The sequence below is a fragment of the Heterodontus francisci genome, chromosome 48, assembly GCF_036365525.1.
Source record: "Heterodontus francisci isolate sHetFra1 chromosome 48, sHetFra1.hap1, whole genome shotgun sequence".
NCBI classification, from domain to species: domain Eukaryota; kingdom Metazoa; phylum Chordata; class Chondrichthyes; order Heterodontiformes; family Heterodontidae; genus Heterodontus; species Heterodontus francisci.
In genome coordinates, this window is record NC_090418.1 from 1,084,762 (window position 1) to 1,112,489 (window position 27,728).

The 27,728-nt window shown below is 57.6% G+C and overlaps 1 protein-coding gene across 2 annotated transcripts in view; it reads right to left on the reverse strand.

Moving 5' to 3' along the window:
• Positions 1–27,728, reverse strand: part of LOC137357540 (zinc finger MYND domain-containing protein 15-like) — a 40,732-nt gene that overhangs the window by 9,110 nt on the left and 3,894 nt on the right. For both annotated transcript variants that reach the window (XM_068023940.1, XM_068023941.1), the window contains exons 3-7: positions 12,384–12,612; positions 11,626–11,778; positions 9,164–9,324; positions 2,500–2,652; positions 1,346–1,438 (exon numbers count right to left, since the gene is read on the reverse strand). In XM_068023940.1, coding sequence (XP_067880041.1) covers positions 1,346–1,438; positions 2,500–2,652; positions 9,164–9,324; positions 11,626–11,778; positions 12,384–12,612 — 789 coding nt within the window. The remainder of the gene's footprint in view (positions 1–1,345; positions 1,439–2,499; positions 2,653–9,163; positions 9,325–11,625; positions 11,779–12,383; positions 12,613–27,728) is intronic.

Consider the following 27,728-nt stretch of genomic DNA (forward strand, 5'->3'; position numbering starts at 1 on the left):
GGAGTGCCGCACTGTCGGAGGGTCAGGACTGAGGGAGTGCCGCACTGTCGGAGGGTCAGGACTGAGGGAGCGCCGCACTGTCGGAGGGTCAGGACTGAGGGAGCGCCGCACTGTCGGAGGGTCAGGACTGAGGGAGTGCTGCACTGTCGGAGGGTCAGTACTGAGGGAGTGCTGCACTGTCGGAGGGTCAGTACTGAGGTGGTGCCGCACTGTCGGAGGGTCAGTACTGAGGGAGTGCCGCACTGTCGGAGGGTCAGTACTGAGGGAGTGCCGCACTGTCGGAGGGTCAGTACTGAGGGAGTGCCGCACTGTCGGAGGGTCAGTACTGAGGGAGTGCCGCACTGTCGGAGGGTCAGTACTGAGGGTGTGCTGCACTGTCGGAGGGTCAGTATTGAAGGAGTGCCGCACTTTCGGAGGGTCAGTACTGAGGTGGTGCTGCACTGTCGGAGGGTCAGTCCTGAGGGAGTGCCGCACTGTCGGAGGGTCAGTATTGAAGGATTGCTGCACTGTCGGATGGTCAGTCTTTCAGATTAGACTTTAAACCGAGGCTCTGACTGCCCTCTCAGGTGGACATAAAATTGTTCCACAATTTGGAAGAAGAGCAGGGGTGAGTTCTCCCCAGTGTCCTGGGGCCAATATTTATCCCTCAACCGACATCAGTAAAAACAGATGATCTGTCATTTTCACATTGCTGTTTGTGGGAGCTTGCTGTGCCCAAATTGGCTACTGTTCCAAAGTATTTCATTGGCTGTGAATCGCTTTGCCGGGTCCTGACTGGGTGAAAGGCACTGCAGAAATACAAGCTTTTCTTTCAATAATCTTCACGTAGCTCCTGGTGGGAGAATTCGACAGGGTAACAGATTCCACACCTATTCCTGTGCTGAGTGTCGTACCAGGAGAGACATACAGGCTGGGGAGGGCAGACAAAGGTTTGTGATTCCCTGATCACTCACTGGTTGGACGCACTGCCTGATGTGGCCTAGAGATATCGACCAGAGGGTCCTGGGTACCAGTCGCAGTCTGTCTTGAGGCAGCTGGACACAGCCAGGACTGTCTGAATTCAACTTAGTGTCCTTGGGCTGTGCACCCACTGGGAGATGGCAGACACAGTCTGAGGGATAGGGGACGGAGGGAGAGAGACTGAGGGATAAGAGACGGAGGGAGAGACACTGAGGGATAGGGGTTGGAGGGAGAGACACTGAGGGATAGGGGACGGAGGGAGAGACACTGAGGGATAGGGGACGGAGGGAGAGACACTGAGGAGTGTGGGATTAGCCAGTGATGGGTTCTTGCATCTACTTGTAATGGAAAGTGAGGGTTAGTTCTGCTGCAGAGATGAACTCACCGAATGGGGCCTTCACATTGGCTGGTTCAAATGGGACGTCCTGTAATAGGATCACGCCTTCCTTTTTTAGTGGATGATATGGATTCATCCTCTCTGTAAAGCAGCAGAATACAAATGATGAGAGCTGGTACAGTTCTTGGTGTTATACCCTGTGTGTGTCAGGGTAGACTGGCTGTCACTCCGTGTACATCCCGAAGGGACATCTCCTCACTCGTTCCCTGATGTGTTTTCTGAAATACAAGCTTTGAATAGAAGCAGGAAAATAAGACTGCATTATGTAGCAAACAAATTTAGGAAGGATTGAAACAGAAAGATCTATAGCACAGAGGGAACCCTTCAGCCCTTTGTGGCTGTGCTGGTCCTGAAGGTTACAGCACTTCAAGTGTATGTCCAAGTATTTTCTAAATGTGCCTCTACCACCCTTTCAGGCAGCGAGTTCCAGACCCTCACCACCCTCTGGGTGAAAAAGTTACTCTTTAACTCCCCGCTAATCCGTCCACTAATTACTTTAAAACTATTCCCCCAGCTGCTGCTCTCTCTGTTAACGGAAACGGTTCCTTCCGACCTGATTACAGGAAATTGTATGGACACAGTGTCGGAAGAGCAATGGTCAGTGTAAACACGCCGAGGGGCAAAGGTCAGTGTAAACACGCTGAGAGTCAACGGTCAGTGTAAACACCGAGCGTCAACAATGAAGTTGTTTGACAGGATAAACTTTGTCAGTCAAAGGGGAACTGAGTGGGGTAACAGGTCAGAGGGGTAACAGGTCAGAGGGGTGATGGTGAAACAGCGTGTGAATGGGACTGGGGCAGGTAGCTGTTTGTGGAGAGAGAATACTGAGTGACTTTGTACCCTGGATTACGTTGGTAATATTTGATGAATATTTACTTTGTGAAATCTCTTCTGCTATTGAAGTTCTGGCTTTCAGCTTCTCGCTCAGTCGTTCTTGTGCCAACCCCTGCCCCTCGCAGAGCTGGTTATTAGGGGCCCAGAGACAACTCTGTTTCTGAAGAGGATGTGTTGCTGGGACAAGGACCCAACCAGCCAGCTGGTGATACCTGTGAACCGCAATAACCCCTTTAATAAATGAGTGAGTCTAAGCTAGCGTTAACTGTACCAGGTACGCATGCATGCGTTCTGAGGGGAGTACGCACCTTTCAGAAATGCTGGGACGGTGTCTGTTTCATAGTAGCTCGGGATTTCCAGCCTGGATCCTGACACCAGCATGCTTTCCTGCAACCAGTACCCAGAGTTCAGCTCATTACCAGTCAGGAACAGCTCGCGGTCGAAGCACTCACTGGTCACCTCTGCAGACAGACAAAGAATCAAAGATGGTGGCCACGAATGACAGACCCGAGGGGCCATTCCTCACCTGGCCCGAGACCACATGTGACAACATTCCGTCCTTACCCACTGCTCATACACACTTTGCAGAGAAATCAGAAGTGGAAGCACTCCCAGGACAGGTACAGCACGGGGGTTAGATACAGAGTAAAGCTGGAAAAAAAAACAGGATTGGCTGCTCTGTCATTGGGAATCCTGAGTGCTGCCTGCCTCAACAGTGCTGCAGTCAGTTGCTGGAGGTGCTGTTGGAGAAGGAGTGCTGAGGAGGAAAGACTTTGGCAATAAGGCTGTATTTCGAGGTGGGTGTCGAGCACCAGACTTTTATTTCTTTTAGACTGTTGTGGGAGGTGGAAGAGGCCGGAATAACAAGGGGTGGGGGCTGTACAATTCTGCAGGGAGCTGTGCAATTGCACTGAATACACAAGGAAGCTCCCTCCCCACACTAATTGCCCAGCCTGGGTCAGCTGAAGCTGCCTGTCTACAGAGACAGAAGGATCGAACTAGTGCCTGGGCAGCTTTCGGCTGACCCAGGTGAAGACCCCTCCCACAACCAGAAGACCAGGTGTGTTTAAAGTGCTCAGAGAACCACCCTTTGAGAAAAAAAAAGCAAAGTCATTGCTTTCAGCCTGTCTTTCCCCTTTCCTGTATTCCCTCAGCCTCTCCCCAAACCTCCTAGTTGGTTTGTTTGTTTGCCTGCAATTTGGGGGTGGGTTTGGCTCTTGAACCATGGCAAGCCCATCATCACCAGTGGCGGGGCCTTCTTATACCTATGCGGCTGTAGCCTCTGTGGCCACCCGTGTGACCCCGTCACCTTTTAAATTAATTACTTCAAGCCATGGGGTAAAGAGTTATCTCCACCCCAATATGTCTATAGAGGCCTGTGTAAAGGCAATGGCCGAGGTTGTCGGCCCCTCGGCCATTGTGTGCAGCCTCAAAAATGTACGGGAAGGCTGTGTTCTTCCTGAAGATCGAGCGGGCCGTGTCCCTGGCCCTGAGTAAAGGGCTCACTGTGGGTGGGACTTTCCTGCCGGTGGACCCTCTGGGGGCCACTGTACAGCGGGGCACGGTGCCACGTCTGCAAGGGGGTGGGCATGTTCGTAAGAACTGCCCCAACCTCCCGGCCGCCAGCTCCACCTCGGCAGCCCAGGGTGGCACCACTGCACCTCCTCCCACTCCCCCCACACATCCTACAGACACCACTCTGTCGGTTCCAGAGGCTGTGATTTTCACAGCCTCCGGCGGGGAGGGGAATGCCCGTCCGAGTGGAAGGAAGGTGTGGAGGAAAAGTAAACACCGAGAGGCTCGTTCCCTGGACACCATGACACAGCCCGAGCCTGGGCTCAGCCCAAGGCCCGCTCCCAGAGAATCCACCTGTCCCAGGGCTGGGATCAGGCCCAGAGTAACTAAAAAAAAAGTAGGGTGCGGAGGTGGAGGTCTCTGATCCTCTGCGCCCCAGCGGGAAAAAGAGGAGAAGGCACCCCTCCACAGAGGTGACACAGGGCCCTGACGTGCAGGGCCCATCTGTTGGAGGGGAGCTGTCTCCTGTTTCAGGTCCCCAGGTTCCCCCGACCACCACCAACATCAAGGCTGCAAAGTCTGGGCAGGAGCTCCCTATTTATCAGGATGGAGGGGGAGGTGGGAGGCGGGAGGGGGAGGCCCCTCTACATGCAGCCCCTCCTGTGGGAGCAAGTGAAGCCCTACTTGTGGTGGGGGAGTCTGGGGACGCTTCTGGAGAAGCCTCCCATTCTGCCACTGGGTCAGGTGCCCTTTGTGGAGGGGAGGGCGAGTCCCCAAAGGGTCAGCCCTCCCAGCCAGAATCCACTCACAACCAGGAGACACCCGTCCTGGTTATAACTGAAAATGCTGCCCCATCGGCTGGGCCTGTGGGTGCTGGCGGAGCGGGAGATGGCTTCCTCTCTCCACCTCCTGTCTCGGCACCGGCTGGATTTCCGGAGTCGGGAACATCCGTCTCCCCTGGACCGCTAATTGGCCTGGGGACAGAGGTGGAAGGGGGTCCTGAACCGCTGGCGCCCACAGGCTCCAGTTCCATTTCAGAACCCAGAGAGGACTCCTCCGCCATCGATCCTGGGGGTGGGATCGTGACGGAGGCAGGACCAGCTGGCGCGGCTGGGACGTCCGCCCCACAGTGTGTGGTGGGTGTGTCGACCGCTGGCGGTGACGACCTGGAGGAGGATGGGGATTCGGTGCGGGGCACGGAGGATGATCTTGATTCCATCGCCAGTGAGGTGGTGGAGTCCCTCGTGCCTCCCACCGAGTCTCCTCTCATCCCCACGGCGGAACTCCGGGATTTCCTCGCAGCTTGCAGGGGTTGCCACAATGAAGTTCAGCTGGCCCTCGGCCGTTGGTCGAATCTGGCGCTGATCATCCAGTCCGTCCGTGCCGCCCTTAAGATAGCGGGCAAGCGCGCGGACGTGAAACTGGTTGAGAGGCGCCGTTTTAATGTGTTCCTCAATGGGTTGCTGGGGGAGTGGAGGGCCAGGTGCACTTCCACTCCCTCCTCACAGTGAGGTGTTTGTGACGGGTTTTAATTACCTTTGACATGAAGATAACCATAGCCAGCCTCAACATCAACGGCAGCAGGGGGTCTCACCGCAGATTTCACAATCTCTCAATCCTCAGGGAAGGGAGATACGCGGTGAGCTTTCTGCAGGAAACCCACACCGTTCCGGGAGACGAAGCCACCTGGCTCCTGGAGTGGCAGGGTGGGGTCTACATGAGTCACCTCACCACTATTTCTAGTGGGGTGGCTATATTGTTGGCCCCGACTTTTCAGCCGGAGATCTTGGGGGTCAAGGAGCTAGTGCCGGGCTGCTTGCTCCACCTCGCCGTTCGCCTGGGTAGCGTGCCGCTCCACTTTGTGAACGTGTACGCGCCCAGGCCCGGCGCGTTGCAAGCGCGTTTGAAGAAATGTCCGCTCTCTTGAGCTCCATCGATAGCGGCGATTGCATCATCCTCGGGGGGGATTTTAACTGCACCCTCGAGGTGGGGGATTGCTCCGGTCCCCAGCGCAGCCAAGCGTTGGTGGAGAAGTTGAGGGGACTGATCAGCTCCCTTAACTTGGTGGACGTCTGGTGGAATCTCCATCCCGACTCCAGCGCCGTCATGTGGAGGTCTGGAGGAGGAGGGTCCCGAATCGACCGCCTCTATTTTTCGTAGGCGTACGTCTCCCGCGTCTCAGCGGCCTCCATGCGGCTGGTGCCGTGCTTGGACCACCACCTGGTGTGGGCGGAGTTCACTCCGCTCCGCACGCGGGCGGGGTCCGTGTACTGGCACTTTAACAACCGGCTGTTGGAGGACGAGCGATTCCGGGACTCGTTCTGTCGATTCTGGGCCGACTGGAGAAGGAAGCAGGGGGGCCTCCCCTCCTTGAGGCTATGGTGGGATGTGGGGAAGACTCACATCCGCGTCTTCTGTCAGGAGTATGCGAAGGGGTCGACCAAGAGGCGGGAAGCCGAGATCGGGCGTCTTGAGAGGGAGGTGCTCGACTTGGAGTCCCGCCTCGGTCATGCCATCGTGGACCCGGCCCTGTGGCAGGCGTACAAAGAGAAGAGGGGCGCGCTGAGGGACCTGCAGCTCAAAGGGTCCCGAGGCGCGTACGTGAGGTCGCAGATCCAGATCCTGGAAGATTTGGACCGCGTCTCACCCTTCTACTCACTGGAAAAATGGCGGGGGGTCCGTAAGCAGCTCGTTGAGCGGCTGGCCGACGACGGATCCTCCATCACGGATCCGGAGGGAATGGGCCTCCTGGTCCGTACACATTGCAGTGCGTTGTTCTCTCCGGATCCGTCCAACGAGGATGCGCGCAGAGTTTTGTGGGAGGACCTGCCGCAGGTCAGCCCGGAGGGCGCCGAAGGATTGGAGGCTCCGCTCACGTTGGCGGAGCTGACTGGCGCCCTCCACCAGCTCTCGAGGGGCAAATCTCCAGGGCTGGATGGGTTGACCGTGGAGTTCCTCAGGGCGTTCTGGGACGTCCTGGGGGACGATTACGCGCGGGTCCTGGGGGAAAGCCTGGCGACCGGGGAGATGCCCCTCTCGTGGCGCAGGGCGGTCATCATCCTGCTGCCGAAGAGGGGCGATCTCCGCCTGCTTAAAAACTGACGTCCGGTCTCCCGCCTCAGCACGGATTATAAGATCTTTGCCCGGGCTATGTCTACCCGCCTGGGCTCCGTGCTGGCACACATGATCCACCCCGACCAGTCCTACACGGTCCCGGGCCGGTCCATCCAGGACAACATCTACCTGGTCCGGGACCTGATCCATCTTTCCCAGAGGACTGGTCAGTCGGTCGCCTTTCTCTCCCTCGATCAGGAGAAGGCGTTCGACAGGGTGGATCACGAATACCTTTTCGGGACTCTGCGCGCTTTCGGACTCGGGCCGCATTTCATGGCCCGGGTCCGACTTTTATACGCCGCCGCAGAGTGTCTAGTCAAAGTTAACGGGTCCTTGACGGCGCCCCTTCGATTTGGGAGAGGAGTGCGTCAGGGGTGCCCCATGTCCGGCCAATTGTACACCATCTGCGTGGAGCCCTTCCTGTGCCTGATTCGCAGGAGGTTGACGGGATTGGCTCTGCGCGAGTCGGCCATGCGGGTCGTCCTCTCGGCTTACGCCGACGACGTGCTCCTCGCAATCACAGATCCCGTTGATTTGCGGAGGATGCGCGACTGCCAGCAGACCTTTTCTGCCGCGTCCTCCGCGAGGATCAATTGGAGAAATGTTCTGGACTCCTGGTGGGTCAGTGGCGGGTGGACTCCCTGCCGGAGGAGATGACACCTTTTGCGTGGAGCACCACGCACCTCCTCTATCTGGGAGTCCACCTTAGCCCCGCTGAGGAAGCCTGGCCGGCAAACTGGCAGGAGTTGGAGGCGAAAGTCACCACTCGGCTGGGGCGCTGGACAGGACTGCTCCGAGTGCTTTCCGACAGGGGCCGAGCGTTGGTCATAAACCAACTGGCGGCCTCCATGTTGTGGTACCGGTTGATCACTTTGGCCCCGCCCCCTGCATTTGCCACCAAGATCCAGAAGAAACTCGTCGATTTCTTCTGGGGCAAGAGGAAACACTGGGTCTCTGCCGCGGTCCTGAGTCTCCCGATCGAGGAGGGCGGCCAGTCGCTGGTGTGCGTCCGCACCCAGGCTGCGACTCTCCGTCTTCGGACCCTGCAGAGATACCTGTACGTCGAGCGTCCACCAAGATGGTGTGCGCTGGCGACGTATTTTTTCCGCCAGTGTCACTGCCTTCAAGACGACACACAGCTCCCGGTGGAGTCCGTTAGCCGCGCCTCTCTGAGGGAGTTGCCTGTCTTTTACCGGGATATATTCCGAGTCTGGAACATGGTCGCCTCCAGTCAGGGCGCTCCCCCGCCGGAGGAGGAGAGCGCCTCGGCTGTCCCGGAGGCTGACTCTGGGGACGGTCTGGCGGGCGGAGGAGTAGCTGAAGCCCCCGGGATGCCCCTCACTGCGGGTGGCGAGGGGGCTCGGGAGAGCGGAGCGCTCGCGGCCGAGCTGACCCCCGCTTGGCCGGAACTGTTCATCGGACCCAGGCCCCGAAACCCTCCTCGGGAGCCGGTCCCGCACAACCCGAGCCGCCTCTCGGAAATGCCCTCCGTGCCATTCCAATCGTTGCGGAGGGGTTTCCTGTACGGGCTGCTCCTGCACACTATCCACTTCCTCGCCCTCGTCAGCCAGCCAGACACGCCCTGGCGGTCTGCGTTGCCATCTGGCGGCGAGGGGAAACCCCGATGGAGATCTCTCTACGCGGGAGTCTTCCCCCTTTACAGCGGGGACCTGGGGTGGAGGGTGCTGCACAGAGCAGTCCCGTGCAATAGGCTTTTAAGTAGGTTCACGGACTCCCAGGCCACCTGTACTTTCCGCGGCCTGGACGAGTCCGTGTTCCACGTTTATACGGAGTGTGCGAGGTTGCAGCCCCTATTTGAGTATCTGAAGGGGCTGCTCCTCAAGTTCTGGCTGCACTTCAGTCCCATGCTCCTGATCTTTGGGCACCCGGTGCGGAGGGGCTCGGGCCGGGAGGAGGATCTCCTCGTCGGTCTGCTCCTGGGCCTGGCCAAGGTGGCAATTCACAGGTCCAGGTTGCGGGCCGTAGGGGGGTCCGTCCTCCCCGATTGCCTGCCCCTCTTCCGCGGTTACATTCGCGCCCGGGTGTCCCTGGAGAAGGAGCATGCGGTGTCCGCCGGTACGCTTGAGGCCTTCCGCGACCGGTGGGCACCGCAGGGACTGGAGTGCATCGTCGACGCCGAGAATGGAATTTTAATTTGAGTTTTGTTTATTTGATTTCCATAGATATTTTAAAAATATGTATATAAAGGGGGAATAAAGGCCCCTTCGACATAAAATATATAAAAAAAAACAGGGTTTGCTACAGAGTAAAGCTCTGGATTGGCCCATCCTGTACCCCCTCCCCCGCACCCCCCTTGCCTTGTGTGGGATCAAGTGGTCGTACCTGTGGTGTAAGTGAAGGGGAATTGTGCCAAGGCCTCTCCATGGTCCATGTACTCCTGCAGCTTTAGGCACCAATATTGATGGCTGCCGTCCTCGGGGGTCTTGGTCCAGTCCAGCCTCTGGCAGCTCTCCGAGCAGTACAAGACGGCCTGGCATTGCTCACTGTCAGACAGACACAGCAGGAAGTGAGACAGTTTCTGGACAGTCTGCTATTGGGATCCTTGCTGCAGGTATTGGAGACCGTGACTGACAGTGCTGGAGAGAGGGGGAGGAGGGTAATAAACCACGGGGAGGATGGGCTGATCTTGACTGGGGGAGATGGGCACTGGCTCACCCACAAGCCCCATGGCAGAGCTTGGCGAGAGTGTGTTGGCATGCTCTTCACCCACAGGAGCATCACAAGCAGCCACTGCTGTGCCCACCCAGTGTCTGCACACTTGCATTTACTGCCAGCAAAGAGGGAGAAGGGTAAGGTACAGGGCTGAGGGGTCACTGACTGGGCTGTGATCATGAGGGGGTCAGGGACCAGAGTTCCTTCCATTCCCTAACACCCAGAGTGTTGAGACTCTCCCGAGTGAGATTGGCAGATTCAGCACAGGCCCTGACTGGAGCCTGGGACCAGCCCACTTTGTGCGGCTGAGGTCGAGGTAGAGGTTTCGAAGCAGTGTGAAATCACACCAGGCTCACAGACTGCCCTCTCCCTGTGCGAAGGCCCTTGGACCTACCCCAAACACTCGGTATCCCATCTTTAACCCACCTGTTACTCTCACTCTTCACTCCCCCCAATCCATGAGGTCGGAGGATAGGCTGAGATTGTCAGTGCAGGGTCCAGTTCACCCAGTGACAGGACAATGGCTCGTTATCTGAACAGAACAGATCCCCAGTGATACCCACACACCCTGATCCGCTGAATGGAAGTGGCATCCGAATGTCTAACCTATTGAGTAAGGGTATTAAAGGTTAGGAAACCAAGGTGTTGGAGTTGAAATACAGATCAGCCACGATCTCATTGAATAGCAGAACAGGCTGGATGGGCCGAATGGCTTCCTCATGCTCTTGTATTCCGATGTAACCTCTCTCTCACTCACATGGCATGGGACTGGGCCCTTCCATGGTACCAATTGAAACTGGGCTGTGCCCCTGGTGTCCTGCACTGTGGGACTGAGCTGTGCCCCTGGTGTCCTGCACTGTGGGACTGAGCTGTGCCCCTGGTGTCCTGCACTGTGGGATTGAGCTGTGTCCTGGTGTCCTGCACTGTGGGATTGAGCTGTGCCCCTGGTGTCCTGCACTGTGGGACTGAGCTGTGCCCCTGGTGACCTGCACTGTGGGACTGAGCTGTGCCCCTGGTGACCTGCACTGTGGGACTGAGCTGTGCCCCTGGTGTCCTGCACTGTGGGACTGAGCTGTGTCCTGCACTGTGGGATTGAGCTGTGTCCTGGTGTCCTGCACTGTGGGACTGAGCTGTGTCCTGGTGTCCTGCACTGTGGGATTGAGCTGTGCCCCTGGTGTCCTGCACTGTGGGATTGAGCTGTGTCCTGGTGTCCTGCACTGTGGGACTGAGCTGTGCCCCTGGTGTCCTGCACTGTGGGACTGAGCTGTGTCCTGGTGTCCTGCACTGTGGGACTGAGCTGTGCCCCTGGTGTCCTGCACTGTGGGACTGAGCTGTGCCCCTGGTGTCCTGCACTGTGGGACTGAGCTGTGCCCCTGGTGTCCTGCACTGTGGGACTGAGCTGTGTCCTGCACTGTGGGATTGAGCTGTGTCCTGGTGTCCTGCACTGTGGGACTGAGCTGTGCCCCTGGTGTCCTGCACTGTGGGACTGAGCTGTGCCCCTGGTGTCCTGCACTGTGGGACTGAGCTGTGCCCCTGGTGTCCTGCACTGTGGGACTGAGCTGTGCCCCTGGTGTCCTGCACTGTGGGATTGAGCTGTGCCCCTGGTGTCCTGCACTGTGGGATTGAGCTGTGTCCTGGTGTCCTGCACTGTGGGACTGAGCTGTGTCCTGGTGTCCTGCACTGTGGGACTGAGCTGTGTCCTGGTGTCCTGCACTGTGGGATTGAGCTGTGTCCTGGTGTCCTGCACTGTGAGATTGAGCTGTGCCCCTGGTGTCCTGCACTGTGGGACTGAGCTGTACCCCTGGTGTCCTGCACTGTGAGATTGAGCTGTGTCCTGGTGTCCTGCACTGTGAGATTGAGCTGTGCCCCTGGTGTCCTGCACTGTGGGACTGAGCTGTACCCCTGGTGTCCTGCACTGTGGGATTGAGCTGTACCCCTGGTGTCCTGCACTGTGAGATTGAGCTGTGCCCCTGGTGTCCTGCACTGTGGATTCTTTCAGGGCTTTTAATTAATGACTTGGGTCTGGAGCAGCCAGAGTGCCTGCTTTCTTCCAGGGGGCCAAGGACCCAAGGCTCTCAGTCCACCACCCAACATGGCCACGTCTGTGACCAGACCTGAACCCCCAGCCTTACCATGCAGTGAGTGTTGTCTCAAAACTACGTTTCTTACAGACATGACAGGCCTTCACTCTGGTCGATCGGAAGGTGAACTTCCTTGGAGCGCAACACTGGTACGCTACCTTGGTACTCCTCACTCCTAACTTCACAATCATTTGCTTCAAAATTCTGCAGAAGAAGAAATAATACAATATTTAATGGGACAGTGTAGAGGGAGCTTTACTCTGTATCTAACCCCCCGTACTGTACCTGTCCTGGGAGTGTTTGATGGGGACAGTGCAGAGGGAGCTTTACTCTGTATCTAACCCCCCGTACTGTACCTGTCCTGGGGAGTGTTTGATGGGGACAGTGTAGAGGGAGCTTTACTCTGTATCTAACCCCCGTACTGTATCTGTCCTGGGGAGTGTTTGATGGGGACAGTGTAGAGGGAGCTTTACTCTGTATCTAACTCACGTACTGTACCTGTCCTGGGAGTGTTTGATGGGGACAGTGTAGAGGGAGCTTTACTCTGTTTCTAACCCCCGTGCTGTACCTGTCCTGGGGAGTGTTTGATGGGACAGTGTAGAGGGAGCTTTACTCTGTTTCTAACCCCCGTGCTGTACCTGTCCTGGGAGTGTTTGATGGGGACAGTGTAGAGGGAGCTTTACTCTGTATCTAACCCCCGTACTGTACCTGTCCTGGGGAGTGTTTGATGGGGACAGTGTAGAGGGAGCTTGACTCTGTATCTAACCCCGTGCTGTACCTGTCCTGGGAGTGTTTGATGGGACACTCACCTCTGGATATCCTCGTCTCCCAGGGTCAGCTGCCGGGGTCGGTGGGGTTCACAGCCACACATGGGGAAGGTGATGCCCTGACACAGCAGGTCATAGGCTTTCATTGCCAGCTGTGTGGCCGTGAGGGGAGCCCCGTTGGTCAGTGTGAAGTCCAGGCCCATTGCGAAGCCATCTTCATCAGTTAACAGCAGAAGGCAGTCAATGTGGATAAAGTGATCGTGCTGCAGGGCTACAGGGACAGAGAGGGGGAGGGAGAGGGGGAGGGAGAGGGGGAAGGGGAGGGGGAGGGGGAGGGGGAGGGGGAGGGAGAGGGGGAGGGAGAGGGGGAGGGAGAGGGGGAGGGGGAGGGGGAGGGGGAGGGGGAGGGGGAGGGAGAGGGGGAGGGAGAGGGGGAGGGAGAGGGGGAGGGAGAGGGGGAGGGAGAGGGGGAGGGAGAGGGGGAGGGAGAAGGGGAGGGAGAAGGGGAGGGGGGGGCGAGAGAGAGAGGGAGGGAGGGAAAGGGGAATGAAGGACAGAGTGGGGCAGGGGAGAGAAGGAGGAGCACTGAGAGCAAGTGGAGGAGGTGAGGGCGAGTTAAGTCCGGAGATTGGGGGTAGAGTGGGCAAGGGAGAATGAGGGAGGGGGGAGGGGAAATGTACAAGGAGGGGTTAAAGACAAAATCAGTTAAAATAACATTAATTGCATTTAAGAGGCTGCTCAAAAAACGTGAGTGAAAAAGGAATCGAAGGATACGCTGATGGGGTGAGAGGAGTCTCCTTGCAGAGCACAAATACCAATACAGAGTGGATGGCCAGTTACTGTAAAGTTATAAAAAATGTTAATTTTAAATTATTATCCTTGTTCCCAAATCCCTCCATGGCCTCAACCCTCCCTATCTCTGTAACCTCCTCCAGCCCCTGCACCCCTCCCTATCTCTGTAACCTCCTCCAGCCCCGACAACCCTCCCTATCTCTGAAACCTCCTCCAGCCCCGACAACCCTCCCTATCTCTGTAACCTCCTCCAGCCCCCTACACCCTCCCTATCTCTGTAACCTCCTCCAACCCCGACAACCCTCCCTATCTCTGTAACCTCCTCCAACCCCGACAACCCTCCCTATCTCTGTAACCTCTTCCAGCCCCCACAACCCTCTCGATCTCTGTAACCGCCTCCAACCCCGACAACCCTCCCTATCTCTGTAACCTCCTCCAACCCCGACAACCCTCCCTATCTCTGTAACCTCCTCCAGCCCCTACAACCCTCTCTATCTCTGTAACCTCCTCCAGCCCCTACAACCCTCCCTATCTCTGTAACCTCCTCCAGCCCCTACAACCCCTCCCTATCTCTGTAATCTCCTCCAGCCCCTACAACCCTCCCTATCTCTGTAAACTCCTCCAGCCCCCCCTATCTCTGTAACCTCCTCCAGCCCCTACAACCCTCCCTATCTCTGTAACCTCCTCCAGCCCCCCCTATCTCTGTAACCTCCTCCAGCCCCTACAACCCTCCCTATCTCTGTAACCTCCTCCAGCCCCTACAACCCTCCCTATCTCTGTAACCTCCTCCAGCCCCTGCACCCCTCCCTATCTCTGTAACCTCCTCCAGCCCCTGCACCCCTCCCTATCTCTGTAACCTCCTCCAGCCACTGCACCCCTCCCTATCTCTGTAACCTCCTCCAGCCCCTACAACCCTCCCTATCTCTGTAACCTCCTCCAACCCCGACAACCCTCTCTATCTCTGTAACCTCCTCCAACCCAGACAACCCTCCCTATCTCTGTAACCTCCTCCAACCCCGACAACCCTCCCTATCTCTGTAACCTCTTTCAGCCCCTACAACCCTCTCTATCTCTGTAACCTCCTCCAACCCCGACAACCCTCCCTATCTCTGTAACCTCCTCCAACCCCGACAACCCTCCCTATCTCTGTAACCTCCTCCAGCCCCTACAACCCTCTCTATCTCTGTAACCTCCTCCAGCCCCTACAACCCTCCCTATCTCTGTAACCTCCTCCAGCCCCTACAACCCCTCCCTATCTCTGTAACCTCCTCCAGCCCCTACAACCCTCCCTATCTCTGTAACCTCCTCCAGCCCCCCTATCTCTGTAACCTCCTCCAGCCCCTACAACCCTCCCTATCTCTGTAACCTCCTCCAGCCCCCCCTATCTCTGTAACCTCCTCCAGCCCCTACAACCCTCCCTATCTCTGTAACCTCCTCCAGCCCCCACTATCTCTGTAACCTCCTCCAGCCCCTACAACCCTCCCTATCTCTGTAACCTCTTCCAGCCCCTACAACCCTCCCTATCTCTGTAACCTCCTCCAGCCCCTGCAACCCTCCCTATCTCTGTAACCTCCTCCAGCCCCTGCACCCCTCCCTATCTCTGTAACCTCCTCCAGCCCCTGCACTCCTCCCTATCTCTGTAACCTCCTCCAGCCCCTGCACCCCTCCCTATCTCTGTAACCTCCTCCAGCCCCTGCACCCCTCCCTATCTCTGTAACCTCCTCCAGCCCCTACAACCTTCCCTATCTCTGTAACCTCCTCCAGCCCCTGCACCCCTCCCTATCTCTGTAACCTCCTCCAGCCCCTCCAACCCTCCCTATCTCTGTAACCTCCTCCAGCCCCTACAACCCTCCCTATCTCTGTAACCTCCTCCAGCCCCCTACTACCCCTCCCTATCTCTGTAACCTCCTCCAGCCCCTACAACCCTCCCTATCTCTGTAACCTCCTCCAGCCCCTACAACCCTCCCTATCTCTGTAACCTCCTCCAGCCCCTACAACCCTCCCTATCTCTGTAACCTCCTCCAGCCCCGACAACCCTCCCTATCTCTGTAACCTCCTCCAGCCCCCTACACCCTCCCTATCTCTGTAACCTCCTCCAACCCCGACAACCCTCCCTATCTCTGTAACCTCCTCCAACCCCGACAACCCTCCCTATCTCTGTAACCTCTTCCAGCCCCCACAACCCTCTCTATCTCTGTAACCGCCTCCAACCCCGACAACCCTCCCTATCTCTGTAACCTCCTCCAACCCCGACAACCCACCCTATCTCTGTAACCTCCTCCAACCCCTACAACCCTCTCTATCTCTGTAACCTCCTCCAGCCCCTACAACCCTCCCTATCTCTGTAACCTCCTCCAGCCCCTACAACCCTCCCTATCTCTGTAACCTCCTCCAGCCCCTACAACCCCTCCCTATCTCTGTAACCTCCTCCAGCCCCTACAACCCTCCCTATCTCTGTAAACTCCTCCAGCCCCCCCTATCTCTGTAACCTCCTCCAGCCCCTACAACCCTCCCTATCTCTGTAACCTCCTCCAGCCCCCCTATCTCTGTAACCTCCTCCAGCCCCTACAACCCTCCCTATCTCTGTAACCTCCTCCAGCCCCTACAACCCTCCCTATCTCTGTAACCTCCTCCAGCCCCTGCACCCCTCCCTATCTCTGTAACCTCCTCCAGCCCCTGCACCCCTCCCTATCTCTGTAATCTCCTCCAGCCCCTTAACCCCTCCCTATCTCTGTAACCTCCTCCAGCCCCTACAACCCTCCCTATCTCTGTAACCTCCTCCAACCCCGACAACCCTCTCTATCTCTGTAACCTCCTCCAACCCCGACAACCCTCCCTATCTCTGTAACCTCCTCCAACCCCGACAACCCTCCCTATCTCTGTAACCTCTTCCAGCCCCTACAACCCTATCTATCTCTGTAACCTCCTCCAACCCCGACAACCCTCCCTATCTCTGTAACCTCCTCCAACCCCGACAACCCTCCCTATCTCTGTAACCTCCTCCAGCCCCTACAACCCTCTCTATCTCTGTAACCTCCTCCAGCCCCTACAACCCTCCCTATCTCTGTAACCTCCTCCAGCCCCTACAACCCCTCCCTATCTCTGTAACCTCCTCCAGCCCCTACAACCCTCCCTATCTCTGTAACCTCCTCCAGCCCCTACAACCCTCCCTATCTCTGTAACCTCCTCCAGCCCCCACTATCTCTGTAACCTCCTCCAGCCCCTACAACCCTCCCTATCTCTGTAACCTCTTCCAGCCCCTACAACCCTCCCTATCTCTGTAACCTCCTCCAGCCCCTGCAACCCTCCCTATCTCTGTAACCTCCTCCAGCCCCTGCACCCCTCCCTATCTCTGTAACCTCCTCCAGCCCCTGCACTCCTCCCTATCTCTGTAACCTCCTCCAGCCCCTGCACCCCTCCCTATCTCTGTAACCTCCTCCAGCCCCTGCACCCCTCCCTATCTCTGTAACCTCCTCCAGCCCCTACAACCTTCCCTATCTCTGTAACCTCCTCCAGCCCCTGCACCCCTCCCTATCTCTGTAACCTCCTCCAGCCCCTCCAACCCTCCCTATCTCTGTAACCTCCTCCAGCCCCTACAACCCTCCCTATCTCTGTAACCTCCTCCAGCCCCCTACTACCCCTCCCTATCTCTGTAACCTCCTCCAGGCCCTACAACCCTCCCTATCTCTGTAACCTCCTCCAGCCCCTACAACCCTCCCTATCTCTGTAACCTCCTCCAGCCCCTACAACCCTCCCTATCTCTGTAACCTCCTCCAGCCCCTACAACCCTCTCTATCTCTGTAACCTCCTCCAGCCCCGACAACCCTCCCTATCTCTGTAACCTCCTCCAGCCCCGACAACCCTCCCTATCTCTGGAACCTCCTCCAGCCCCTACAACCCTCCCTATCTCTGTAACCTCCTCCAACCCCGACAACCCTCCCTATCTCTGTAACCTCCTCCAACCCCGACAACCCTCCCTATCTCTGTAACCTCCTCCAGCCCCTACAACCCTCTCTATCTCTGTAACCTCCTCCAGCCCCTACAACCCTCTCTATCTCTGTAACCTCCTCCAGCCCCTACAACCCCTCCCTATCTCTGTAACCTCCTCCAGCCCCTACAACCCTCCCTATCTCTGTAACCTCCTCCAGCCCCCCCTATCTCTGTAACCTCCTCCAGCCCCTACAACCCTCCCTATCTCTGTAACCTCCTCCAGCCCCCCCTATCTCTGTAACCTCCTCCAGCCCCTACAACCCTCCCTATCTCTGTAACCTCCTCCAGCCCCCCCTATCTCTGTAACCTCCTCCATCCCCTACAACCCTCCCTATCTCTGTAACCTCTTCCAGCCCCTACAACCCTCCCTATCTCTGTAACCTCTTCCAGCCCCTACAACCCTCCCTATCTCTGTAACCTCCTCCAGCCCCTGCACCCCTCCCTATCTCTGTAACCTCCTCCAGCCCCTACAACCCTCCCTATCTCTGTAACCTCCTCCAGCCCCTACAACCCTCCCTATCTCTGTAACCTCCTCCAGCCCCGACAACCCTCCCTATCTCTGTAACCTCCTCCAGCCCCGACACCCCTCCCTATCTCTGTAACCTCCTCCAGCCCCGACAACCCTCCCTATCTCTGTAACCTCCTCCAGCCCCGACAACCCTCCCTATCTCTGTAACCTCCTCCAGCCCCGACAACCCTCCCTATCTCTGTAACCTCCTCCAGCCCCTGCACCCCTCCCTATCTCTGTAACCTCCTCCAGCCCCGACAACCCTCCCTATCTCTGGAACCTCCTCCAGCCCCTACAACCCTCCCTATCTCTGTAACCTCCTCCAACCCCGACAACCCTCCCTATCTCTGTAATCTCCTCCAACCCCGACAACCCTCCCTATCTCTGTAACCTCTTCCAGCCCCTACAACCCTCCCTATCTCTGTAACCTCCTCCAACCCCGACAACCCTCCCTATCTCTGTAACCTCCTCCAACCCCGACAACCCTCCCTATCTCTGTAACCTCCTCCAGCCCCTACAACCCTCTCTATCTCTGTAACCTCCTCCAGCCCCTACAACCCTCCCTATCTCTGTAACCTCCTCCAGCCCCTACAACCCCTCCCTATCTCTGTAACCTCCTCCAGCCCCTACAACCCTCCCTATCTCTGTAACCTCCTCCAGCCCCCCCTATCTCTGTAACCTCCTCCAGCCGCTACAACCCTCCCTATCTCTGTAACCTCCTCCAGCCCCCCCTATCTCTGTAACCTCCTCCAGCCCCTACAACCCTCCCTATCTCTGTAACCTCCTCCAGCCCCCCCTATCTCTGTAACCTCCTCCAGCCCCTCCAACCCTCCCTATCTCTGTAACCTCCTCCAGCCCCTACAACCCTCCCTATCTCTGTAACCTCTTCCAGCCCCTACAACCCTCCCTATCTCTGTAACCTCCTCCAGCCCCTGCACCCCTCCCTATCTCTGTAACCTCCTCCAGCCCCTGCACCCCTCCCTATCTCTGTAACCTCCTCCAGCCCCTGCACCCCTCCCTATCTCTGTAACCTCCTCCAGCCCCTGCACCCCTCCCTATCTCTGTAACCTCCTCCAGCCCCTACAACCCTCCCTATCTCTGTAACCTCCTCCAGCCCCTGCACCCCTCCCTATCTCTGTAACCTCCTCCAGCCCCTCCAACCCTCCCTATCTCTGTAACCTCCTCCAGCCCCTACAACCCTCCCTATCTCTGTAACCTCCTCCAGCCCCCTACTACCCCTCCCTATCTCTGTAACCTCCTCCAGCCCCTACAACCCTCCCTATCTCTGTAACCTCCTCCAGCCCCTACAACCCTCCCTATCTCTGTAACCTCCTCCAGCCCCTACAACCCTCCCTATCTCTGTAACCTCCTCCAGCCCCGACAACCCTCCCTATCTCTGTAACCTCCTCCAGCCCCTACAACCCTCCCTATCTCTGTAACCTCCTCCAGCCCCTACAACCCTCCCTATCTCTGTAACCTCCTCCAGCCCCTACAACCCTCCCTATCTCTGTAACCACCTCCAGCCCCTACAACCCTCCCTATCTCTGTAACCTCCTCCAGCCCCGACAACCCTCCCTATCTCTGTAACCTCCTCCAGCCCCTACACCCTCCCTATCTCTGTAACCTCCTCCAACCCTGACAACCCTCCCTATCTCTGTAACCTCCTCCAACCCCGACAACCCTCCCTATCTCTGTAACCTCTTCCAGCCCCCACAACCCTCTCTATCTCTGTAACCTCCTCCAGCCCCTACACCCTCCCTATCTCTGTAACCTCCTCCAACCCCGACAACCCTCCCTATCTCTGTAACCTCCTCCAACCCCGACAACCCTCCCTATCTCTGTAACCTCCTCCAGCCCCTACAACCCTCTCTATCTCTGTAACCTCCTCCAGCCCCTACAACCCTCCCTATCTCTGTAACCTCCTCCAGCCCCTACAACCCCTCCCTATCTCTGTAACCTCCACCAGCCCCTACAACCCTCCCTATCTCTGTAAACTCCTCCAGCCCCCCCTATCTCTGTAACCTCCTCCAGCCCCTACAACCCTCCCTATCTCTGTAACCTCCTCCAGCCCCCCCTATCTCTGTAACCTCCTCCAGCCCCTCCAACCCTCCCTATCTCTGTAACCTCCTCCAGCCCCTACAACCCTCCCTATCTCTGTAACCTCCTCCAGCCCCTGCACCCCTCCCTATCTCTGTAACCTCCTCCAGCCCCTGCACCCCTCCCTATCTCTGTAACCTCCTCCAGCCCCTGCACCCCTCCCTATCTCTGTAACCTCCTCCAGCCCCTGCACCCCTCCCTATCTCTGTAACCTCCTCCAGCCCCTACAACCTTCCCTATCTCTGTAACCTCCTCCAGCCCCTGCACCCCTCCCTATCTCTGTAACCTCCTCCAGCCCCTCCAACCCTCCCTATCTCTGTAACCTCCTCCAGCCCCTACAACCCTCCCTATCTCTGTAACCTCCTCCAGCCCCCTACTACCCCTCCCTATCTCTGTAACCTCCTCCAGCCCCTACAACCCTCCCTATCTCTGTAACCTCCTCCAGCCCCTACAACCCTCCCTATCTCTGTAACCTCCTCCAGCCCCTACAACCCTCCCTATCTCTGTAACCTCCTCCAGCCCCGACAACCCTCCCTATCTCTGTAACCTCCTCCAGCCCCGACAACCCTCCCTATCTCTGTAACCTCCTCCAGCCCCGACAACCCTCCCTATCTCTGGAACCTCCTCCAGCCCCTACAACCCTCCCTATCTCTGTAACCTCCTCCAACCCCGACAACCCTCCCTATCTCTGTAACCTCCTCCAACCCCGACAACCCTCCCTATCTCTGTAACCTCCTCCAGCCCCTACAACCCTCTCTATCTCTGTAACCTCCTCCAGCCCCTACAACCCTCTCTATCTCTGTAACCTCCTCCAGCCCCTACAACCCCTCCCTATCTCTGTAACCTCCTCCAGCCCCTACAACCCTCCCTATCTCTGTAACCTCCTCCAGCCCCCCCTATCTCTGTAACCTCCTCCAGCCCCTACAACCCTCCCTATCTCTGTAACCTCCTCCAGCCCCCCCTATCTCTGTAACCTCCTCCAGCCCCTACAACCCTCCCTATCTCTGTAACCTCCTCCAGCCCCCCCTATCTCTGTAACCTCCTCCAGCCCCTACAACCCTCCCTATCTCTGTAACCTCTTCCAGCCCCTACAACCCTCCCTATCTCTGTAACCTCTTCCAGCCCCTACAACCCTCCCTATCTCTGTAACCTCCTCCAGCCCCTGCACCCCTCCCTATCTCTGTAACCTCCTCCAGCCCCTACAACCCTCCCTATCTCTGTAACCTCCTCCAGCCCCTACAACCCTCCCTATCTCTGTAACCTCCTCCAGCCCCGACAACCCTCCCTATCTCTGTAACCTCCTCCAGCCCCGACACCCCTCCCTATCTCTGTAACCTCCTCCAGCCCCGACAACCCTCCCTATCTCTGTAACCTCCTCCAGCCCCGACAACCCTCCCTATCTCTGTAACCTCCTCCAGCCCCGACAACCCTCCCTATCTCTGTAACCTCCTCCAGCCCCTGCACCCCTCCCTATCTCTGTAACCTCCTCCAACCCCGACAACCCTCTCTATCTCTGTAACCTCCTCCAACCCCGACAACCCTCCCTATCTCTGTAACCTCCTCCAACCCCGACAACCCTCCCTATCTCTGTAACCTCTTCCAGCCCCTACAACCCTCCCTATCTCTGTAACCTCCTCCAACCCCGACAACCCTCCCTATCTCTGTAACCTCCTCCAACCCCGACAACCCTCCCTATCTCTGTAACCTCCTCCAGCCCCTACAACCCTCCCTATCTCTGTAACCTCCACAAGCCCCTACAACCCTCCCTATCTCTGTCACCTCCTCCAGCCCCTACAACCCCTCCCTATCTCTGTAACCTCCTCCAGCCCCTACAACCCTCCCTATCTCTGTAACCTCCTCCAGCCCCCCCTATCTCTGTAACCTCCTCCAGCCCCTACAACCCTCCCTATCTCTGTAACCTCCTCCAGCCCCCCCTATCTCTGTAACCTCCTCCAGCCCCTACAACCCTCCCTATCTCTGTAACCTCCTCCAGCCCCCCCTATCTCTGTAACCTCCTCCAGCCCCTCCAACCCTCCCTATCTCTGTAACCTCCTCCAGCCCCTACAACCCTCCCTATCTCTGTAACCTCTTCCAGCCCCTACAACCCTCCCTATCTCTGTAACCTCCTCCAGCCCCTGCACCCCTCCCTATCTCTGTAACCTCCTCCAGCCCCTGCACCCCTCCCTATCTCTGTAACCTCCTCCAGCCCCTGCACCCCTCCCTATCTCTGTAACCTCCTCCAGCCCCTGCACCCCTCCCTATCTCTGTAACCTCCTCCAGCCCCTACAACCCTCCCTATCTCTGTAACCTCCTCCAGCCCCTGCACCCCTCCCTATCTCTGTAACCTCCTCCAGCCCTTCCAACCCTCCCTATCTCTGTAACCTCCTCCAGCCCCTACAACCCTCCCTATCTCTGTAACCTCCTCCAGCCCCCTACTACCCCTCCCTATCTCTGTAACCTCCACCAGCCCCTACAACCCTCCCTATCTCTGTAACCTCCTCCAGCCCCTACAACCCTCCCTATCTCTGTAACCTCCTCCAGCCCCTACAACCCTCCCTATCTCTGTAACCTCCTCCAGCCCCTACAACCCTCCCTATCTCTGTAACCTCCTCCAGCCCCGACAACACTCCCTATCTCTGTAACCTCCTCCAGCCCCTACAACCCTCCCTACTCTGTAACCTCCTCCAGCCCCTACAACCCTCCCTATCTCTGTAACCTCCTCCAGGCCCTACAACCCTCCCTATCTCTGTAACCACCTCCAGCCCCTACAACCCTCCCTATCTCTGTAACCTCCTCCAGCCCCGACAACCCTCCCTATCTCTGTAACCTCCTCCAGCCCCTACACCCTCCCTATCTCTGTAACCTCCTCCAACCCCGACAACCCTCCCTATCTCTGTAACCTCCTCCAACCCCGACAACCCTCCCTATCTCTGTAACCTCTTCCAGCCCCCACAACCCTCTCTATCTCTGTAACCTCCTCCAGCCCCTACACCCTCCCTATCTCTGTAACCTCCTCCAACCCCGACAACCCTCCCTATCTCTGTAACCTCCTCCAACCCCGACAACCCTCCCTATCTCTGTAACCTCCTCCAGCCCCTACAACCCTCTCTATCTCTGTAACCTCCTCCAGCCCCTACAACCCTCCCTATCTCTGTAACCTCCTCCAGCCCCCCCTATCTCTGTAACCTCCTCCAGCCCCTACAACCCTCCCTATCTCTGTAACCTCCTCCAGCCCCCCCGATCTCTGTAACCTCCTCCAGCCCCTACAACCCTCCCTATCTCTGTAACCTCCTCCAGCCCCCCCCTATCTCTGTAACCTCCTCCAGCCCCTCCAACCCTCCCTATCTCTGTAACCTCCTCCAGCCCCTACAACCCTCCCTATCTCTGTAACCTCTTCCAGCCCCTACAACCCTCCCTATCTCTGTAACCTCCTCCAGCCCCTGCACCCCTCCCTATCTCTGTAACCTCCTCCAGCCCCTGCACCCCTCCCTATCTCTGTAACCTCCTCCAGCCCCTGCACCCCTCCCTATCTCTGTAACCTCCTCCAGCCCCTGCACCCCTCCCTATCTCTGTAACCTCCTCCAGCCCCTACAACCCTCCCTATCTCTGTAACCTCCTCCAGCCCCTGCACCCCTCCCTATCTCTGTAACCTCCTCCAGCCCCTCCAACCCTCCCTATCTCTGTAACCTCCTCCAGCCCCTACAACCCTCCCTATCTCTGTAACCTCCTCCAGCCCCCCCTATCTCTGTAACCTCCTCCAGCCCCTACAACCCTCCCTATCTCTGTAACCTCCTCCAGCCCCCCCTATCTCTGTAACCTCCTCCAGCCCCTCCAACCCTCCCTATCTCTGTAACCTCCTCCAGCCCCTACAACCCTCCCTATCTCTGTAACCTCCTCCAGCCCCTGCACCCCTCCCTATCTCTGTAACCTCCTCCAGCCCCTGCACCCCTCCCTATCTCTGTAACCTCCTCCAGCCCCTGCACCCCTCCCTATCTCTGTAACCTCCTCCAGCCCCTACAACCCTCCCTATCTCTGTAACCTCCTCCAACCCCGACAACCCTCCCTATCTCTGTAACCTCCTCCAACCCCGACAACCCTCCCTATGTCTGTAACCTCTTCCAGCCCCTACAACCCTCTCTATCTCTGTAACCTCCTCCAACCCCGACAACCCTCCCTATCTCTGTAACCTCCTCCAACCCCGACAACCCTCCCTATCTCTGTAACCTCCTCCAGCCCCTACAACCCTCTCTATCTCTGTAACCTCCTCCAGCCCCTACAACCCTCCCTATCTCTGTAACCTCCTCCAGCCCCTACAACCCCTCCCTATCTCTGTAACCTCCTCCAGACCCTACAACCCTCCCTATCTCTGTAACCTCCTCCAGCCCCCCCTATCTCTGTAACCTCCTCCAGCCCCTACAACCCTCCCTATCTCTGTAACCTCCTCCAGCCCCCCCTATCTCTGTAACCTCCTCCAGCCCCTACAACCCTCCCTATCTCTGTAACCTCCTCCAGCCCCCCCTATCTCTGTAACCTCCTCCAGCCCCTACAACCCTCCCTATCTCTGTAACCTCTTCCAGCCCCTGCAACCCTCCCTATCTCTGTAACCTCCTCCAGCCCCTGCAACCCTCCCTATCTCTGTAACCTCCTCCAGCCCCTGCACCCCTCCCTATCTCTGTAACCTCCTCCAGCCCCTGCACTCCTCCCTATCTCTGTAACCTCCTCCAGCCCCTGCACCCCTCCCTATCTCTGTAACCTCCTCCAGCCCCTGCACCCCTCCCTATCTCTGTAACCTCCTCCAGCCCCTACAACCTTCCCTATCTCTGTAACCTCCTCCAGCCCCTGCACCCCTCCCTATCTCTGTAACCTCCTCCAGCCCCTCCAACCCTCCCTATCTCTGTAACCTCCTCCAGCCCCTACAACCCTCCCTATCTCTGTAACCTCCTCCAGCCCCCTACTACCCCTCCCTATCTCTGTAACCTCCTCCAGCCCCTACAACCCTCCCTATCTCTGTAACCTCCTCCAGCCCCTACAACCCTCCCTATCTCTGTAACCTCCTCCAGCCCCTACAACCCTCCCTATCTCTGTAACCTCCTCCAGCCCCTACAACCCTCCCTATCTCTGTAACCTCCTCCAGCCCCGACAACCCTCCCTATCTCTGTAACCTCCTCCAGCCCCGACAACCCTCCCTATCTCTGGAACCTCCTCCAGCCCCTACAACCCTCCCTATCTCTGTAACCTCCTCCAACCCCGACAACCCTCTCTATCTCTGTAACCTCCTCCAACCCCGACAACCCTCCCTATCTCTGTAACCTCCTCCAACCCCGACAACCCTCCCTATCTCTGTAACCTCTTCCAGCCCCTACAACCCTCCCTATCTCTGTAACCTCCTCCAACCCCGACAACCCTCCCTATCTCTGTAACCTCCTCCAACCCCGACAACCCTCCCTATCTCTGTAACCTCCTCCAGCCCCTACAACCCTCTCTATCTCTGTAACCTCCTCCAGCCCCTACAACCCTCCCTATCTCTGTAACCTCCTCCAGCCCCTACAACCCCTCCCTATCTCTGTAACCTCCTCCAGCCCCTACAACCCTCCCTATCTCTGTAACCTCCTCCAGCCCCCCCTATCTCTGTAACCTCCTCCAGCCCCTACAACCCTCCCTATCTCTGTAACCTCCTCCAGCCCCCCCTATCTCTGTAACCTCCTCCAGCCCCTACAACCCTCCCTATCTCTGTAACCTCCTCCAGCCCCCCCTATCTCTGTAACCTCCTCCAGCCCCTACAACCCTCCCTATCTCTGTAACCTCTTCCAGCCCCTACAACCCTCCCTATCTCTGTAACCTCTTCCAGCCCCTACAACCCTCCCTATCTCTGTAACCTCCTCCAGCCCCGACAACCCTCCCTATCTCTGTAACCTCCTCCAGCCCCGACAACCCTCCCTATCTCTGTAACCTCCTCCAGCCCCTGCACCCCTCCCTATCTCTGTAACCTCCTCCAGCCCCGACAACCCTCCCTATCTCTGGAACCTCCTCCAGCCCCTACAACCCTCCCTATCTCTGTAACCTCCTCCAACCCCGACAACCCTCTCTATCTCTGTAACCTCCTCCAACCCCGACAACCCTCCCTATCTCTGTAACCTCCTCCAACCCCGACAACCCTCCCTATCTCTGTAACCTCTTCCAGCCCCTACAACCCTCCCTATCTCTGTAACCTCCTCCAACCCCGACAACCCTCCCTATCTCTGTAACCTCCTCCAACCCCGACAACCCTCCCTATCTCTGTAACCTCCTCCAGCCCCTACAACCCTCTCTATCTCTGTAACCTCCTCCAGCCCCTACAACCCTCCCTATCTCTGTAACCTCCTCCAGCCCCTACAACCCCTCCCTATCTCTGTAACCTCCTCCAGCCCCTACAACCCTCCCTATCTCTGTAACCTCCTCCAGCCCCCCCTATCTCTGTAACCTCCTCCAGCCCCTACAACCCTCCCTATCTCTGTAACCTCCTCCAGCCCCCCCTATCTCTGTAACCTCCTCCAGCCCCTACAACCCTCCCTATCTCTGTAACCTCCTCCAGCCCCCCCTATCTCTGTAACCTCCTCCAGCCCCTCCAACCCTCCCTATCTCTGTAACCTCCTCCAGCCCCGACAACCCTCCCTATCTCTGTAACCTCCTCCAGCCCCTACACCCCTCCCTATCTCTGTAACCTCCTCCAGCCCCTACAACCCTCCCTATCTCTGTAACCTCCTCCAGCCCCTACAACCCTCCCTATCTCTGTAACCTCCTCCAGCCCCTACAACCCTCCCTATCTCTGTAACCTCCTCCAGCCCCTACACCCCTCCCTATCCCTGTAACCTCCTCCAGCCCCTACAACCCTCCCTATCTCTGTAACCTCCTCCAGCCCCTACAACCCTCCCTATCTCTGTAACCTCCTCCAGCCCCTACAACCCTCCCTATCTCTGTAACCTCCTCCAGCCCCTACAACCCTCCTTATCTCTGTAACCTCCTCCAGCCCCTACAACCCTCCCTATCTCTGTAACCTCCTCCAGCCCCTACAACCCTCCCTATCTCTGTAACCTCCTCCAGCCCCGACAACCCTCCCTATCTCTTGAACCTCCTCCAGCCCCTACAACCCTCCCTATCTCTGTAACCTCCTCCAACCTCGACAACCCTCTCTATCTCTGTAACCTCCTCCAACCCCGACAACCCTCCCTATCTCTGTAACCTCCTCCAACCCCGACAACCCTCCCTATCTCTGTAACCTCTTCCAGCCCCTACAACCCTCCCTATCTCTGTAACCTCCTCCAACCCCGACAACCCTCCCTATCTCTGTAACCTCCTCCAACCCCGACAACCCTCCCTATCTCTGTAACCTCCTCCAGCCCCTACAACCCTCTCTATCTCTGTAACCTCCTCCAGCCCCTACAACCCTCCCTATCTCTGTAACCACCTCCAGCCCCTACAACCCCTCCCTATCTCTGTAACCTCCTCCAGCCCCTACAACCCTCCCTATCTCTGTAACCTCCTCCAGCCCCCCCTATCTCTGTAACCTCCTCCAGCCCCTACAACCCTCCCTATCTCTGTAACCTCCTCCAGCCCCCCCTATCTCTGTAACCTCCTCCAGCCCCTACAACCCTCCCTATCTCTGTAACCTCCTCCAGCCCCCCCTATCTCTGTAACCTCCTCCAGCCCCTCCAACCCTCCCTATCTCTGTAACCTCCTCCAGCCCCGACAACCCTCCCTATCTCTGTAACCTCCTCCAGCCCCTACACCCCTCCCTATCTCTGTAACCTCCTCCAGCCCCTACAACCCTCCCTATCTCTGTAACCTCCTCCAGCCCCTACAACCCTCCCTATCTCTGTAACCTCCTCCAGCCCCTACAACCCTCCCTATCTCTGTAACCTCCTCCAGCCCCTACACCCCTCCCTATCCCTGTAACCTCCTCCAGCCCCTACAACCCTCCCTATCTCTGTAACCTCCTCCAGCCCCTACAACCCTCCCTATCT